Source organism: Sus scrofa, chromosome 10 (genome assembly GCF_054392235.1).
Source record: "Sus scrofa isolate SSC_HxYL_T2T_F1_AM1 chromosome 10, Sscrofa_HxYL_maternal_Yorkshire_Landrace_v2.0, whole genome shotgun sequence".
NCBI classification, from domain to species: Eukaryota; Metazoa; Chordata; class Mammalia; order Artiodactyla; family Suidae; genus Sus; species Sus scrofa.
The window spans coordinates 75,213,168-75,227,747 of record NC_139392.1 but is presented as its reverse complement, the minus strand read 5'-3'; the positions used below and the strand labels follow the sequence as shown (position 1 = coordinate 75,227,747).

The 14,580-nt window shown below is 40.5% G+C and overlaps 1 protein-coding gene and 1 long non-coding RNA gene across 7 annotated transcripts in view; one reads left to right on the top strand and one right to left on the bottom strand.

The window, feature by feature from the left end:
- The window catches only part of LOC146399525 (uncharacterized), a 36,678-nt gene extending 31,324 nt beyond the window's left edge, over positions 1 to 5,354 (bottom strand). The window contains exon 1 of the long non-coding RNA XR_014817985.1: positions 5,207 to 5,354. This is a non-coding gene — a long non-coding RNA (uncharacterized LOC146399525). The remainder of the gene's footprint in view (positions 1 to 5,206) is intronic.
- Positions 1 to 14,271, top strand: part of OPTN (optineurin) — a 51,615-nt gene extending 37,344 nt beyond the window's left edge. For 3 of the 6 annotated variants that reach the window (XM_005656828.4, XM_084978903.1, XM_084978901.1), the window contains 3 exons: positions 5,327 to 5,457; positions 7,320 to 7,399; positions 14,053 to 14,271. In XM_005656828.4, coding sequence (XP_005656885.1) covers positions 5,327 to 5,457; positions 7,320 to 7,399; positions 14,053 to 14,180 — 339 coding nt within the window. In that variant the 3' untranslated portion in view covers positions 14,181 to 14,271. 6 annotated transcript variants of the gene reach the window in all.
- The last annotated feature ends 309 nt before the right edge of the window (positions 14,272 to 14,580 follow it).

Genomic DNA, 14,580 nt, shown 5'->3' with positions numbered 1-14,580 from the left:
AAGGTATCTTTTGAAGAACAAAAATTCTCTCTGTCCTTTTTTTTTTTTAAGGGCCTCACTTGTGGCATATGGAAGTTCCCAGGCTAGGAGTCAAATCAGAGCTGCAGCTGCTGGCCTACGCCACAGTCACAGCAGCACCAGGTCCGAGCTGCATCTGTGACCTATGCTGCAGCTCACGGCAACACTGGATCCTTAACCCACTGAGCGAAGCCAGGGATCGAACCCACATCCTCATGGATACTAATGGGGTTCGTAACCCACTGAGCCACGACGGGAACTCCCAACATTCCCAATTTTAATGTAGTCTAGTTTATCAGTCTTTTCATTTTTGATTATAGTATTTTTGTGTTCTGTTTTTAAAATTTCACTATGAAAGACCAGGACCATATTCTTCTATGTTGTCTTCTAAAAGTTTTATTGTTTTACCTTTTACATTAAGATCTGTAAACCACCTGGAATTTGCTTTTCTATATGGAGTGAGGTAAGGGTAAAGATTCATATTTTTTTCTATAAGGATATCCTACTTATTTGGCACCATTTATTTAAAAGGCCATCTTTTCTTAGGGACTCTGCACTGCCCACTTTGTCACATATTGTGTCCACAGGTTTATTTCTGGATTCCATACTGTTCCACTGGGTATTTATATATCCTTGTTCTGGTACCATACTGTCTTATAAAGAATCAAAGGCTTTGATATGGCATAGAGCATGTCTTCCTACCTCACTGAGAGTCTTCAAGAGGACCTTGGGTTTTCCTTTTTCCTTTTCTTATAGATTTCAGAATCAGCTTGATATTTTCCACATAGAAAAAAAATCCACTGGGGTTTTAATTATAATTATATTAAATACTATATAAATCAATTTGGACATAATTAGTAACTTTACAACATTGACTCTTGCAGTCCATGAACATAACATATCTTCTTTAAATCTTCTCAGTGATATTTTAGTCTTCTTAGTTAAGATCTTATTTACTCAATTATTCCTAGATATTCTCTATTTTTAAGATACTATTATAAACAGAATCTTTTTAAAAACTTCATTTTCTATGGAGGTGGGTGAGATGAACTTGGAGATAGTGGACAATAATGAACAGGACTGGCAATGTGGCATCACCTTCCTTTTTTGGTCTTAATGTTTTAATGGTGTCACCTTTCTTATGGGCAGTTCAGCAGCATGTATTAATATTCTTAAATATATACATGGCCTTTTACCCAAGTCTACTTCAAAAAATTTAGCCCAAGGAAATAATAGTACAAATAGTAAAGATGGAAGTATAAGATATTAATGAAGACTTTTATAGTAGAAAAATATGTCTACTAATGGAGAATTACTTGAATAAATTATGGTATTCATATAACCCAGTATTAAAGTCAACATAGCATTAATAATATTAAGCAATTCTGAAACATTATGATATCAATATTTATGCAGACCAGAAAGAAAGATGTTTATTTTAATATATGCTATATTGCTAAATAAAGAAAAATAAAATAGTTTACAAAATTAAAAAAAAAAAACTTCATTTTCTAATGGTTGTTGCTATACAGAAATACAATATTTTTTATTTTTTTTGGCTTTTTAGGGCCACACCTGTGGCATATGGAGATTTCCAGGGTAGGGGTCTAATCGGAGCTGTAGCTGCTGGCCTGCACCACAGCCACAGCAATGCAGGATTGGAGCTGTGTCTGTGACCTACACCAGAGGTCATGGCAATGTTGGATCCTTAACCCACTGAGAGAGGCCAGGAATCATTGGATACTAGTTGGGTTCCTTAACCACTGAGTTATAACAGGAACTCCTACAATTAATTTTTATATACTGACTTTTTATGGAGTAAACTTCCTCAACTCACATTTTAATTGTAATAATATTTCTGAATATTCTTTTGGACTTGGTATATTAATAATTGTATCATTTGAATAATGACAGTTTTATTTTTTTCCCTTCTAGTTTATTCTACTTTTTAATTTCTTTTTCTTGCCTTATTGCACTGTCTGGGACACCAGTGCAATGCTGTGTAAAAATGGAGAATGCAGGCAGCCTTGCCTTGCTCCCAGTCACAAAAGCAGTATTTTCAACATTTCTCTGTAAGTGTGTGGTGTTTGCTATAGGATTTTTAGAAGTATCACTTATCAGATTAAGGAGATTCCTTTCTCTTTTTTGCCAAAAAAATTTATTTTGAGTGAATGTTGAATTTTATTTAGGAAATCTTTTTTCTTCATATAATGATATAATCAGACAATTATGTGCCTTTTTCCTTTAATTTGTTAATGTGATAAGTCACAATTTTTAAAAATTTTTTGGCCACACCCATGCATGCAGAAGTTCCCTGGCCAGGGATCAAACCCATGCCATAACTGTAACAAGAGCCACAGCAGTGACAATACCAGATCCTTAACCCACTTAGCTATAAGGGAACTCCTGAGTTTTAAAATATTAAACAAACTCTGCATTTTTTTGTTTTGGTCTTTTTAGGGCCACTCTTGAAGCAATATGGAGGTTCCCGGGCTAGGGGTTGAATTGGAGCTATAACTGCCGGCCTCCGCCACAGCTGCAGCAACGTGGGATCTGAGCCGCATCTGTGATCTACACCACAGCTCATGGCAATGCCAGATCCCTAACCCACTGAGCAAGGCCAGGGATTGAACCCCCAGCCTCATGGCTACTAGTTGGGTTCATTAGCCCCTGAGTCATGATGAGAACTCAAACTCCGCATTTCGTGAATTTTCCTCTGTTTATTCTTGGATTTTGATTTGTTCATATTTTGTTTAGGATTTTTGTATCTATATTCTTGAGTAAGTTTGGCCTAGAATTTTCCTTCTATTCATGTCCTTGCTGGGTTTGATATGAGGGTTTTACTTGTCTCAGAAAAATAAGTTTAGGCACATTTCTTCTTTTACTGTTCTCTGGAAGAAATTATGTACAATTGGCTGGTTGTGACCATTTTGGCCCACTCTTCCTACTGATTGGTGAGGTCCTTAGAGGAGAATTTATTAGTGAGAGTACATACTGCCTGAGATGTAAAGTTACCAAAATTGGAGGAAAACCTTTTTTGTTTGCTTTTGTTTTGTTTGTTTGCCTAATTAAAAATGGGATGTTACACCCTCTGTACTACTTTTTCACTCGTGATATATATTGGACATCTCTCCATGTTATTTCTCACAGCTATATGTACTTTTTTACTTTTACTAAAAAATTAAAAAAAAATTTTTTTTGACAGGCAGGAAATAGATTTATTAAGATAGGATGCTTGGAGTTCCATCATGGCTCAGTGGTTAATGAACCCAACTAGTATCCATGAGGACGTAGGTTCAATCCCTGGCCTTGCTCAGTGGATGAAGGGTCCAGCGTTGCCGTGAGCTGTAATGTAGGTTGCAGATGCAGCTTGGATCTGGCATTGCTGTGGCTGTGGCATAGGCCAGAGCTACAGCTCCGATTTTACCCCTAGCCTGGGAACGTCCATATGCTCTGGGCGTGGCCCTAAAAAGACAAAAAAAAAAAAAAAAAAAGGACGCTTGTGAGAGATGCAAGTGGGCAGGCAAGAAGCTCTGCTGTACTTTTTTTTAAAACAGCTCTATGGTGTTCCAAAGTCTGCATTACCATGATAGATTAAACCAGTCCTCTATTAATGGACATGTAGTTGTACCAATATATATATATATTTTTTTGGTCTTTTTGCCATTTTCTTGGGATGCTCCTTCGGGATATGGAGGTTCCCAGGCTAGGGGTTGAATCGGAGCTGTAGCCACCGGCCTATGCCAGAGCCACAGCAACACGGGATCCGAGCCGTGTCTGCAACCTACACCACAGCTCACGGCAACGCTGGATCCTTAACCCACTGAGGAAGGGCAGGGATCGAACCCGAAACCTCATGGTTCCTAGTCAGATTTGTTAACCACTGCGCCACGACGGGAACTCCTGAACATTCTTGTATGTATGTCTTTGTGCACTTGTGGACTCTCTAGTAAGATACAGAAATGGAATGGTTGGGTCATTGGTATGCCTGTTTTTAAGCTAAATAACTATTAACCAAGTTGTCTTCCAAAAATGCATAATCAAATTTCTCTCACTAAAAGTATAGGAGTTCCTGTCATGGCTCAATGGAAATGAATCTGGCTAGTGACCATGAGGAGGCAGGTTCGATCCTTGGCTTCACTAGTGTAGTGGGTTAAGGATCTGGCGTTGCAGGATGAGCTGTAGTGTAGGTCAGAGGCGTGGCTTGGATCCCCCATTGCTGTGCCTGTGGCATAGGCCAGCAGCTACAGCTCCAATTGGACCCCTAGCCTCAGAACTTTCATGTGCTGTGGGTGCAGCCCTAAAAAGACAAAAAAAAAAAAAAAAAAAAGGACTGTAAGATCTGTAGCCAAGATGACTCACTCACATGCTACGAGTGGGGGCCTCAGTTCCTGACCATGAGCGCCTCTCCATAGGGCTGCTTGAATACCCCCATGACACAGCAGCTAGCTTCCCCCAGATCAAGTGATCCAGGAGAGAACAAGGCAGAAGCCAGTGTCATTTATGACCTAGTTTCAGAAGCCACACACCATTAGTTCTGTAATATCCTAGTAGTTGCATAGGTTGGCCCATTCATTGTGGGAGGGGGACCACACTGAGAGTATGATTACCAAGAGGTAAGGATCCCAGGAGCCGTCTTGGAGGCTGGCTACTACTGTGGGAAGTAGCATGGTATGTGGCAGGGTTTGTGGTTTATAGGCTTCACTCTGGATTCAGATGCTGGTTTGAGCACTTAACTAATTTCCCCAAGGTTAACAGCTATTAAACGTATAAACGTAAAATGAGCATCACTATTCTGCTTTCTCAGGATTTTTGATAAGGAGAAATAAAATGGTCAGTAAGGGCACTCAACATAGGACCCCAAACATGTTTGGAATTCAAGAAATAGCATCTATTTATTTTATTTGTTGTTATTTTAAATTTAGCTTAAGGCCACCCTTCATAAATATACCTGACAGGGCAAATAAATTATTTACTATATTAAGCTAATGCTGAATAATTATTTTTTAAAAGGAGACCAGAGAGTTTTATTGAATTAACGGTACATAGAGTATTTAAACCACCTATGTCAGTGTGGTTGCTAGGCTCTGATTGTTTAAAGCACACACACAAATGTAAATTGAGTCTTTTGTTTGAAGGAAGGTGGAAAGTCATGGTCATTATACTGGTTTCTAGCAGGAACACATACCTGTTGTCTGCAAGACATATCACAGGATATAGCAGTACCTCTTCACCTTATCAACAGCTGAACGGTAGAGAATCCACATTCGTCTAGGTAGTAACTTCTGTCTCCTCTTCCCTCTAACAGATGGAGGTATACTGTTCTGACTTTCATGCTGAAAGAGCAGCAAGAGAGAAGATTCATGAAGAAAAGGAGCAACTGGCATTGCAGCTGGCAGTTTTGCTGAAAGACGACAATGCTTTTGAAGAGGGAGCCAGGTACGATGAGGGGAAGACTAAGAGCACATATTACCCCGGCTGTGGGAGAGGCGGCCCTCAGCATTTCCTGATTTGAATTGTAAGAATGGCTCTGAGCATGTTTTGCCTGACAATGCCAAATGCGCTCATTCCTAATGCTTAGTTTGCTCTACAAGGCTTGACAGTATCTTGTGGGAACCGATTTGAATTCCTTGCTTTTAGGTAAATTGTAAAAACATGACATCATGTGTTCTGAAGCCATATCCCACCATCATCATGGATGAAATATTCATAACACTTTAAATAATTTGTCTTAATAACTGTGGGTTTTTTTTGTTTTTTGTTTGTTTGTTTTTTAAGGCCATACTCACAGCATATGGAAGTTCCCAGGCTAGGGGTCGAATTGGCGCTGTAGCCACAGCCACAGCAATGCTAGATCTGTGACCTACACCACAGCTCATGGCAATGTCGGATCCTTAACCCACTGAGCGAGGCCAGGGAGCAAACCTGCATCCTCATGGATATTAGGTTCATTTCCACTGAGCCACGACGGGAACTCCAAAAAAAAACTATTAAAATTACTTCTTCTCTTAAAAACTTTCATTTTGAGAAAAATGTGAAATACAGAGGAATAGAAATAGAAAAATATAGAGAATACAATAACACATACCAATATGTACCCATCTAGAATGGACAGTTACCAATGTTTATTTGTTTGTTATATATATTTATTTTATTTTATTTTATTTTTGCCATGCTTGAGGCATATGGAAGTTCCTGGGCCAGGGACTGAACCGATGACAATGCCAAATTCTTAACCGCTAGGCCAGCAGTGGACTCCACTTTTTGGGGCCGCACCCGTGGCATATGGAGGTTCCCAGGCTAAGGGCTGAATTGGAGCTGTAGCCACCAGCCTACAACAGAACCACAGCAACGCAGGATCCGAGCCGAGTCTGTGACCCACACCACAGCTCACAGCAATGCCGGATCCTCAACCCCACTGAGCAAGGCCAGGGATTGCACCCACAACCTCATGCTTCCTAGTCGGATTTGTTAACCACTGGAACTCTAGAAATGCTAATTTCTTAAAGCAATGTGTGTAGGTTACAAAATGGTCACAACAGGTGTTATTTTGGAACTTGCTTTACACAACTGATATTGAGCTCTGAGTGTATATCAATACAGATTTAATTAATTTTCTTTATGTCTTGTTTTAGAAGCATGTGACTTTTTTCTTATCTCTTCTATCAACTGACTATTTATTTCCTGATTTTTTAATATCTTAATTATTTACTTTTACTACATTGTGTCCTAGTGCCAGTAATATTTAAAACTCAAATTACTCTTTTTTTCAGTGGGCCATGGCATGTGGAAACTCCTGGGCCAGGCATCGAACCAGCACCACAGCAGTGACATAAGTCCCTGCAGTGAAAATGCTGGATCCTTAACCCACTGTGCCATTAGAGAACTCCATCCTCAAGTTACTCTTTTTTTTTTTTTTTGGCTTTTTAGGGCTGCACCCGTGGCACATGGAGGTTTCCAGGCTAGGGGTCAAATCAGAGCTATAGCTGTTGGTCTCTGCCACAGCCACAGCAACACAGGATCCAAGCCTCGTCTGCTACCAACACCACAGCTCATAGCAAGGCCGGATCTTTAACCCACTGAGTGAGGTCAGGGATCGACCTTCATCCTCATGGATGCTAGTCAGTTTTGTTAACCACTGAGCCATGACAGGAACTCCTCAAATTACTCTTAAGTTCTGGTTTTTATGAACCTTGGATTTGTAGTTTAGCTCTTTCTTCCCCTCAAACTTCTTTTGAATGTCTGCTTAATTGTATCATATTTCATAGTTTCACTTACAGTGTTTTTCATAATCCCAGCAGGCAATCCTTGATGGAAATGCAGAGCCGTCATGGGGCAAGAGCAAGTGATGCTGACCAGCAGGCTTTTCTTGTTCAAAGAGGTGAGTCACCTGTGATTCTAGGTTGTCAGGGTTCCAGGGATTAGCTATCCTGTGAAGAAGATGCTTGAAGTAAATTCCACTACATTCTACATGACAGATTCCAAATCAAGCTACCAAAAATATAGCACCTATCAGTCTTCTTCCCACTGTACCCCAAACTCCATCCACTCCCTACTGAATCGAGACCAGACTCTTCCCAAAGGCAATTAAGTCCTGGCATAGCCAAACTTTTGAGCCTTTTTCATTCTCTTCCCCTATAGATATTAGCCAATGGAATCACTGCGTTCCTTGAACTTGTCATAAGCTTAAAAGCTACATGTACTTGTTTATGTGGTATCCTTCACGTGGAGGCCCTTCCCTCATTCATCTCTCTCTTACTATAGTCTATTTCTAGTGATCGCTTACCCCGTCTTTAAAACCCATTTCAAATACCTTTCCCACTAATCCAACAGAATATGACCTCTCCCTCCTGAATTTCCAAAGCACTTTATTCCTGTTCCAGTACTTACTGCTATTTTATTATTATTTATGTGTTCTAAATATCCATTTAAGGGGGTTCATGTTGTGGCTCAGTGGAAACAAACCTGACTGGCATCCATGAAAATGCAGGTTCAATCCCTGGCCTTGCTCAGTGGGTTAAGGATCTGACATTGCCGTGAGCTGTGGTGTAGGTCACAAACACAGCTGGAATCCCATGTTGCTGTGGCTGTGGTGTAGGCCGGCAGCTGTAGCTCCGATTTGACCCCAGCCTGGGAACCTCCATATAAGCAGGTGCGGCTCTTAAAAAAAAAAAAAAATGCAATTAAGTACTCTATTAAATAAGCTTATACCCTCACCTGCTACCTGGTGTTATACACATAGTAATGTTACCATTTATTAAGATGCTATGTGCTGCTGCTGTGATCACTTCGTACACATTGTTTCATATGATCCTCACAAAGTCCCATGAGGTACATATTATCATCATCTTCTGGAAGACACAGTTAAATAACCCAGGATCACAAGGCTTGTTAGAGGCAGAACTGGACATGGAACCCAAGGTTATCTGACTCTTTACCACTACACGATACTACAAGGCATGTAATAGATTATGTACTAGATCCAGATTTTAATTCCCTGAGTGAAACCGATCATGATATTTATGCAGAGAATGGTGCTGTGTTTATTACGTGATTTTAAAACTCTAGTAATAATGTCTTGTCATTTATAGTAAATTATATCACTGGAAAGGCAAGTATTATCCTTGAGTCTAGATATGCCAAAAAAACAAACAAACAAAAAAAAACCAATTCAAAGGCTCAAAGACTGACATGGCTAGATGAAAAGTTAATAGCACTGCCACTAAAAAGAATCAGGGTTTGGAGTTCCTGTTGTGGCTCAGCATAGTATGAGGTTGCAGGTTGTAGATTCGATCCCTGGCCTTACTCAGTGGGTTAAGGATCGGGCATTGCCATAAGGTATGGTGTAGGTCACAGACGAGGCTCGGATCTGGCATTGCTGTGGCTGTGGCATAGGCCAGCAGCTGTAGCTCTGATTAGACCCTTAGTCTGGGAAGTTCCATGTGCTACAGGTGCGGCCCTAAAAAAAAAAGCAAAAGAAACAAACAAAAAAAAGGATCAGGGTTTACGATGTCATGCAAATTTCACATAAAACTGGTTCTTTAACTTTTTTTAATATTAGATCAGCCCAAGACCCTTCCACATACCAAATGACTACTGAAATGGAACTACATCTCAGTGTTATCAGTAGCAAGGAAGCAATATTAGCGTGTATAGTTAACTGTTAAATCTTGGGGAAATTCTCTGATTATCCTTCTACCTCCAATTTCCCCCAGTGCCCCTGCCAGAGTTCTTTTATAGGAAAAATTAGGTTAAATAAATATCAGCAGTAGTAATTCTGGTTAAAAATACACATGGCGGGTGGAAGAGCCAGGTCCAAAATGGTGACTTCTAGGGGACCTCATGCCAATGATTACTTCCTGGGCCCTCTGTCTCCAGTGCCTCTGCAGTGAGCCACAGTGAACCCCTGCCTCCCCAGGAGACCCTCAAAAACCCACAGGCAGAAAACCAAAAGCTTTTAGATAAGAAAAAACAATTTGAGAAGACTGCTGAAGAGCTAAAACAAGCAGAACAAGAACTAACTGGACTTCTCCAAACCAGAGAGAAAAAAGTACATGGTGTGGAAATAAAATTAGCTGCCATTGCAACAAGTGAACAGTATTATTCAGAACAGATTAAAGAGCTGAAAACTGAGCTTGAAAATGAGAAGCTTAAGAATACTGAACTGCAAGTTGCAAGAGGCTTTCACAGAAGAAAGAACTAGCACAAGAAACAAGTGATATGGCCCTAGAAGTCAAGAAACAGCAAGAAGATATTAATAACAGCAAAAAGCAAGAAGAAAGTACTAGCACAAGAAACAAGTGATAATAATAATAAAAAAAAGGAGTTCCCATTGTGGTGCAGCGGAAATGAATCCATAAGGTTGTAGGTTTGATCCCTGGCCTCACTCAGTGGGTTAAGGATCTGGTATTGCCATGAGCTGTGGTGTAGGTCACAAACACATCTTGCTTGGATCTGGTGTTGCTGTGGCTGTGGTGTAGGCCGGCAGCTGTAGCTCCAATTAGACCCCTAGCCTGGGAACCTTCATGTGCTTCGGGAGTGGCCCTAGAAAAGGCAAAAAGACAAAACAAACAAACAAAAACTTTAAATCTTAAAAGCAATACCACATGTCTAAAAAAATATATACTATTATATAAATAACTAGTGTTCCAGGAACTGTTGTAGGCTGTTCACCTTACAAATATAAGCCAAGTTGGGGTATTTTGCTTATGTGGTTTACATCTAGAAGTAGTGGCACAATTCTTAAATTTCCTCACATATTGAACATTTAGAAATATTGATTTATATTTTAGGCTAAATTAAAGACTCATGGTTTATTTATTTTTTTTATGTCTTTTTGCTATTTCTTTGGGCCACTGCCGGGGCATATGGAGGTTCCCAGGCTAGGGGTTGAATCGGAGCTGTAGCTGCCAGCCTACTCCACAGCCACAGCAACGTGGGATCCGAGCCGCGTCTGCAACCTACACCACAGCTCACGGCAAAGCCGGATTGTTAACCCACTGAGCAAGGGCAGGGACCGAATCCGCAACCTCATGGTTCCTAATCGGATTCGTTAACCACTGCGCCATGACGGGAACTCCAAAATATACATGGTTTTCACAGGGCTTATGGAGAAGCAGCTCGGGAACAGACATAAATATGAGCCTCAGTCATTTTTTAGCATCAGCAGGTAAAGCCGTGTTCTCTGAAAGCTGTGCCTACCCACTTGTGCACCACCAGGCATGTTCTCTAACCTGAACTTAACTGTCCTACAAATATCCATATACCTCACATCTAGAAGTGCCTCCAAGTTTATCTTGGTTTAAAAAGGACAGTCTCCGAGTTCCCGTCATGGCGCAGTGGTTAACGAATCCGACTAGGAACCACGAGTTTGTGGGTTCGATCCCTGCCCTTGCTCAGTGGGTTAAGGATCCTGGGAACCTCCATATGCCGAGGGAGCGGCCCAAGAAATGGCAAAAAGACAAAAAATAAATAAATAAAAAAAAGGACAGCCTCTTGCACCTGGATTTCCTAGGGGATGATTTTCCTTCCTCATAAGGCAAATATCTATTTACACTTAAAAAAAAAAAAACAAACTGGTCAAACACTCTGACTTATATATTTACAATCTATAAATTAACACTGTAAACCAACTATAATGGAAAAAATAAAAATCATTAAGAAAAATAAAAATTGCCACAAAGAGCAAATGTATTCATAATTATCCTAATAAGCTCTTTTGTCTTATTTAAAAAAAATATTCTGAACAGAGAGACTGTCTTAAGATTTTTTTTGTTTGTTTCCCAAGAAAGCTGCCTTAAACAACAGCCCCTCTCAGTGTATTTCATCATGGGTTGTCATCTGCTGTCTGCAGCCATTCAAGTGTCTACAAGTCTGGGGCACTTGGCTGAGCATGAAGGAACAGGGGATGAGGCATGGGCAGATCCCTGAAGGCCTGTCGTCTAGCTGGAGAGACAGGACGTGCACATAAAAAGATGCATTCACAATACAAGATAACAAGTAATGAAGAGAAATAAGAGATAAGAAGAAAGGATGACCCCTAAGGGCTAGGGAACACTGAGAAAAACCTTGAAAAGATGTGACTTTGCGCTTGAGCTTGAAGCCAGTACAGTATGAGAATAGAGAGTAAAAGAGCTGTGGCAGAAATGAGTGTGATGTGTTAATAATGAAAAATGACTAAGTGCATTTTAGAGTGAAGAGCTAGGAAATAGAATCCATCAGGTGACTGATACAACAATCCAAGTCTGCATCTTGAAACCTAGACCAGGATAAAAAGAAAGGCACAGATGGATGCAATAACATTTAAAGGGAAGATTTAACAGTCCCTGATAAGTGGCTGGTTGTCATCCAGAACAGGGTTTGGCACCCTGCAGCCCACAGGCCAAATGTGGCCTGTCAGTTGTTTGTATAAGTAAAATTTTATTGCAACATAGTCCTGCCCTCTTGTTAACATATTGCCTAAATACTTTCTTGCTACAATAACAGAGTTGAATATGGTAACAGAAACTTATGACCTATAAAGCTGAAAATATTTATAGAAAAAGTTTTCTGACTCCTGATCTAAAATAATGAGACAAGTAGAAAGCTTCCTGCTTCAGAAATCATGCCTTGTGATCGGCACTTCTTTTCTTTTCTTTTTTTTCTTTTTAGGGCTACACTCATGGCATATGGAGGTTCCCAGGCTAGGGGTCAAATTGGAGCTGTAGCCGCTGGCCTGTGCCACAGCCACAGCAACACCAGATCCAAGCTGAGTCTTCACACTATGCCACAGCTCACAGCAACACCGGATCCTTAACTCACTGAGTGAGGCCAGGGTTTGAACCTGCGTCCTCATGGATACTAGCAGACTCGTTTCCGCTGAGCCATGATGGGAACTCCCGTGATCAATATTTCTATTCAAGGGTGCTTCTAACGTTTGCTGGACACAAACTATCTGTAATTGAATATCACGTATTATTGAATATTACATGTTATTTGATTCAAATAATAGTCTCAGAAGCAAAGAACCATGTTAAAAGTTACCTCCACCATCATCTGCAAAAACACCTTAGGGGTCTGAATAAAAGTCTAGAGACCTGAATGGAGATACTAAAAGAACTAAAATGGTTTGCACTCATGAAAAAAGATCAGATCAAGGAGGTGTTCTGGGAGTTACTGCTGTGGCTCAGGGGTAATGAACCCAACTAGTATCCATGAGGACCTGGGTTTGATCCCTGGCCCTGCTCAGTGGGTTAAGGATCAGGTGTTGCCATGAGCTGTGGTGTGGGTTGCAGTCTCAACTTGGATCCTGTGTTGCTGTGGCTGTAGTGTAGGCTGACAGCTATAGCTCCAATTCAATAGCTAGCCTGGGAATTTCCATATGCCGCAGGTGCAGCCCTAAAAAGACACACACACACAAACACACATACAAAATAATAAATTTTACAAAAGGAGGTGTTCTGGGAGCTGGAAGTCATTTCCAGCATTGAGCACGTGTTGCACATGTGGGACCTGCTGAGTCATGGCTTATTTCAAGCAGTCTTTAATTTAAACTTGAACTTTAGTCCAACTCCAGAGTTGGGGGAAATGAGAGGACTCCTTCAAGTCTTTCTCCTCACTTACTTTGCCTGGATAACTGGTACTTATTTGTAAGACTCCTTTCACCTGGAACTGGTCTCTTCCAGGGGGCTTGTCTACACAGAACAGTCCGAGCCCGGCTCCACTCTCAGCCCTCCCACAAAATCACCTTGAGCCTGCCCTGGCCATGTGCTTCCCTCATGTCCTGCCACTGTCACTTTTCTTGTCTGATGTCTCCACCATGTCTGTATTCTTCTCTCCTACCTTCCAGATGCTCAGATGCATCTGCTGGATGACTGTAATTGTTCTGCTCTTGAGGGTCCCTCTCTGTGCCTTGCTCACTGTCTCCTCCACGGGGTCTCCTTCTCCTTACTTTGCATCCTCATCTCTCCTCTCTCATATTCTAGCGTTTATTAGAAATGTAACAGAAACAGACTTCCAGACAGGGAACAGACTTAAGGTTGCTGAGGGGGAGGGGAAGGGAGTGGGATGGACTGGGAGTTGGGGGTTGGTAGATGCAAACTATTTAGAATGGATAAGCAACAAGATTGTGCACAGGGAACTATAGCCAGTCTCTTGTGATAGAACACGATGGAAGATAATGAAAAAAAGAGTGTGTGTGTGTGTGTGTGTGTGTGTGTGTGTATGTTATTTTGCTGTACAGAAGAAATTGACAGAACATTGTAAATCAACTATAATGTAAAAAAACTAAAGTTAAAAAAAAATGTATAGACCTATTCCTAGAACTGAAACTACATATTTTCATGTATCCAGAATCTGGAATAGAGCCTAACTCCTAATATGATAGGAGAGCAGGTACTACTTTTGGAGATTTTTTTTTTCTGTATGTTCAAAAACCTGTATTCATTTCCCAGGAGGTATTGATTACAAAATGTTAAAATTAACCGTCTGTTATGGAAAAACTGCTTACAACATGTAAGAAACAAGCTTAACATTTCATTTAATGCTTATTCCCAGGAGCTGAGGATAGAAACTGGCTGCAACAGCAACAACAGAATATTCCAATTCATTCTTGCCCCAAATGTGGAGAAGTTCTGCCTGACATAGATACACTACTGATTCACGTTACGGACTGCATCATTTAAGTGCTGACATTTTACTTCCCCAAACTGTTGGTAAATGTCAGATTTTTTTCCCCCCAAGACTTGGACTTTTGTGTTATTTGTTTTACTCAAATACTTGGCTCATTGTATTTATTTTAGGAGAAAGAAAATCATTATGTTCTAAATAGGACATTTTGGGGTGAATTTCCATAAACTCACAAAATAGAATCCTTAACATATCACTCTTCTGATAATAGGTTCATGTTAAAAAAATATTCAGTTGATGGGAGTACTGAACTGTGCATGCAGGTAATGAGCATTTGACATCACAGAGTAAACATGGTAATAGGATTGAAGAAGCCTCACTGATGAAGAATCTTCAAGGAGGCAGGAAAAATGAAGTGGTCACAGATTTAATCAAGAAATGTGTCTTTGGGAGTTT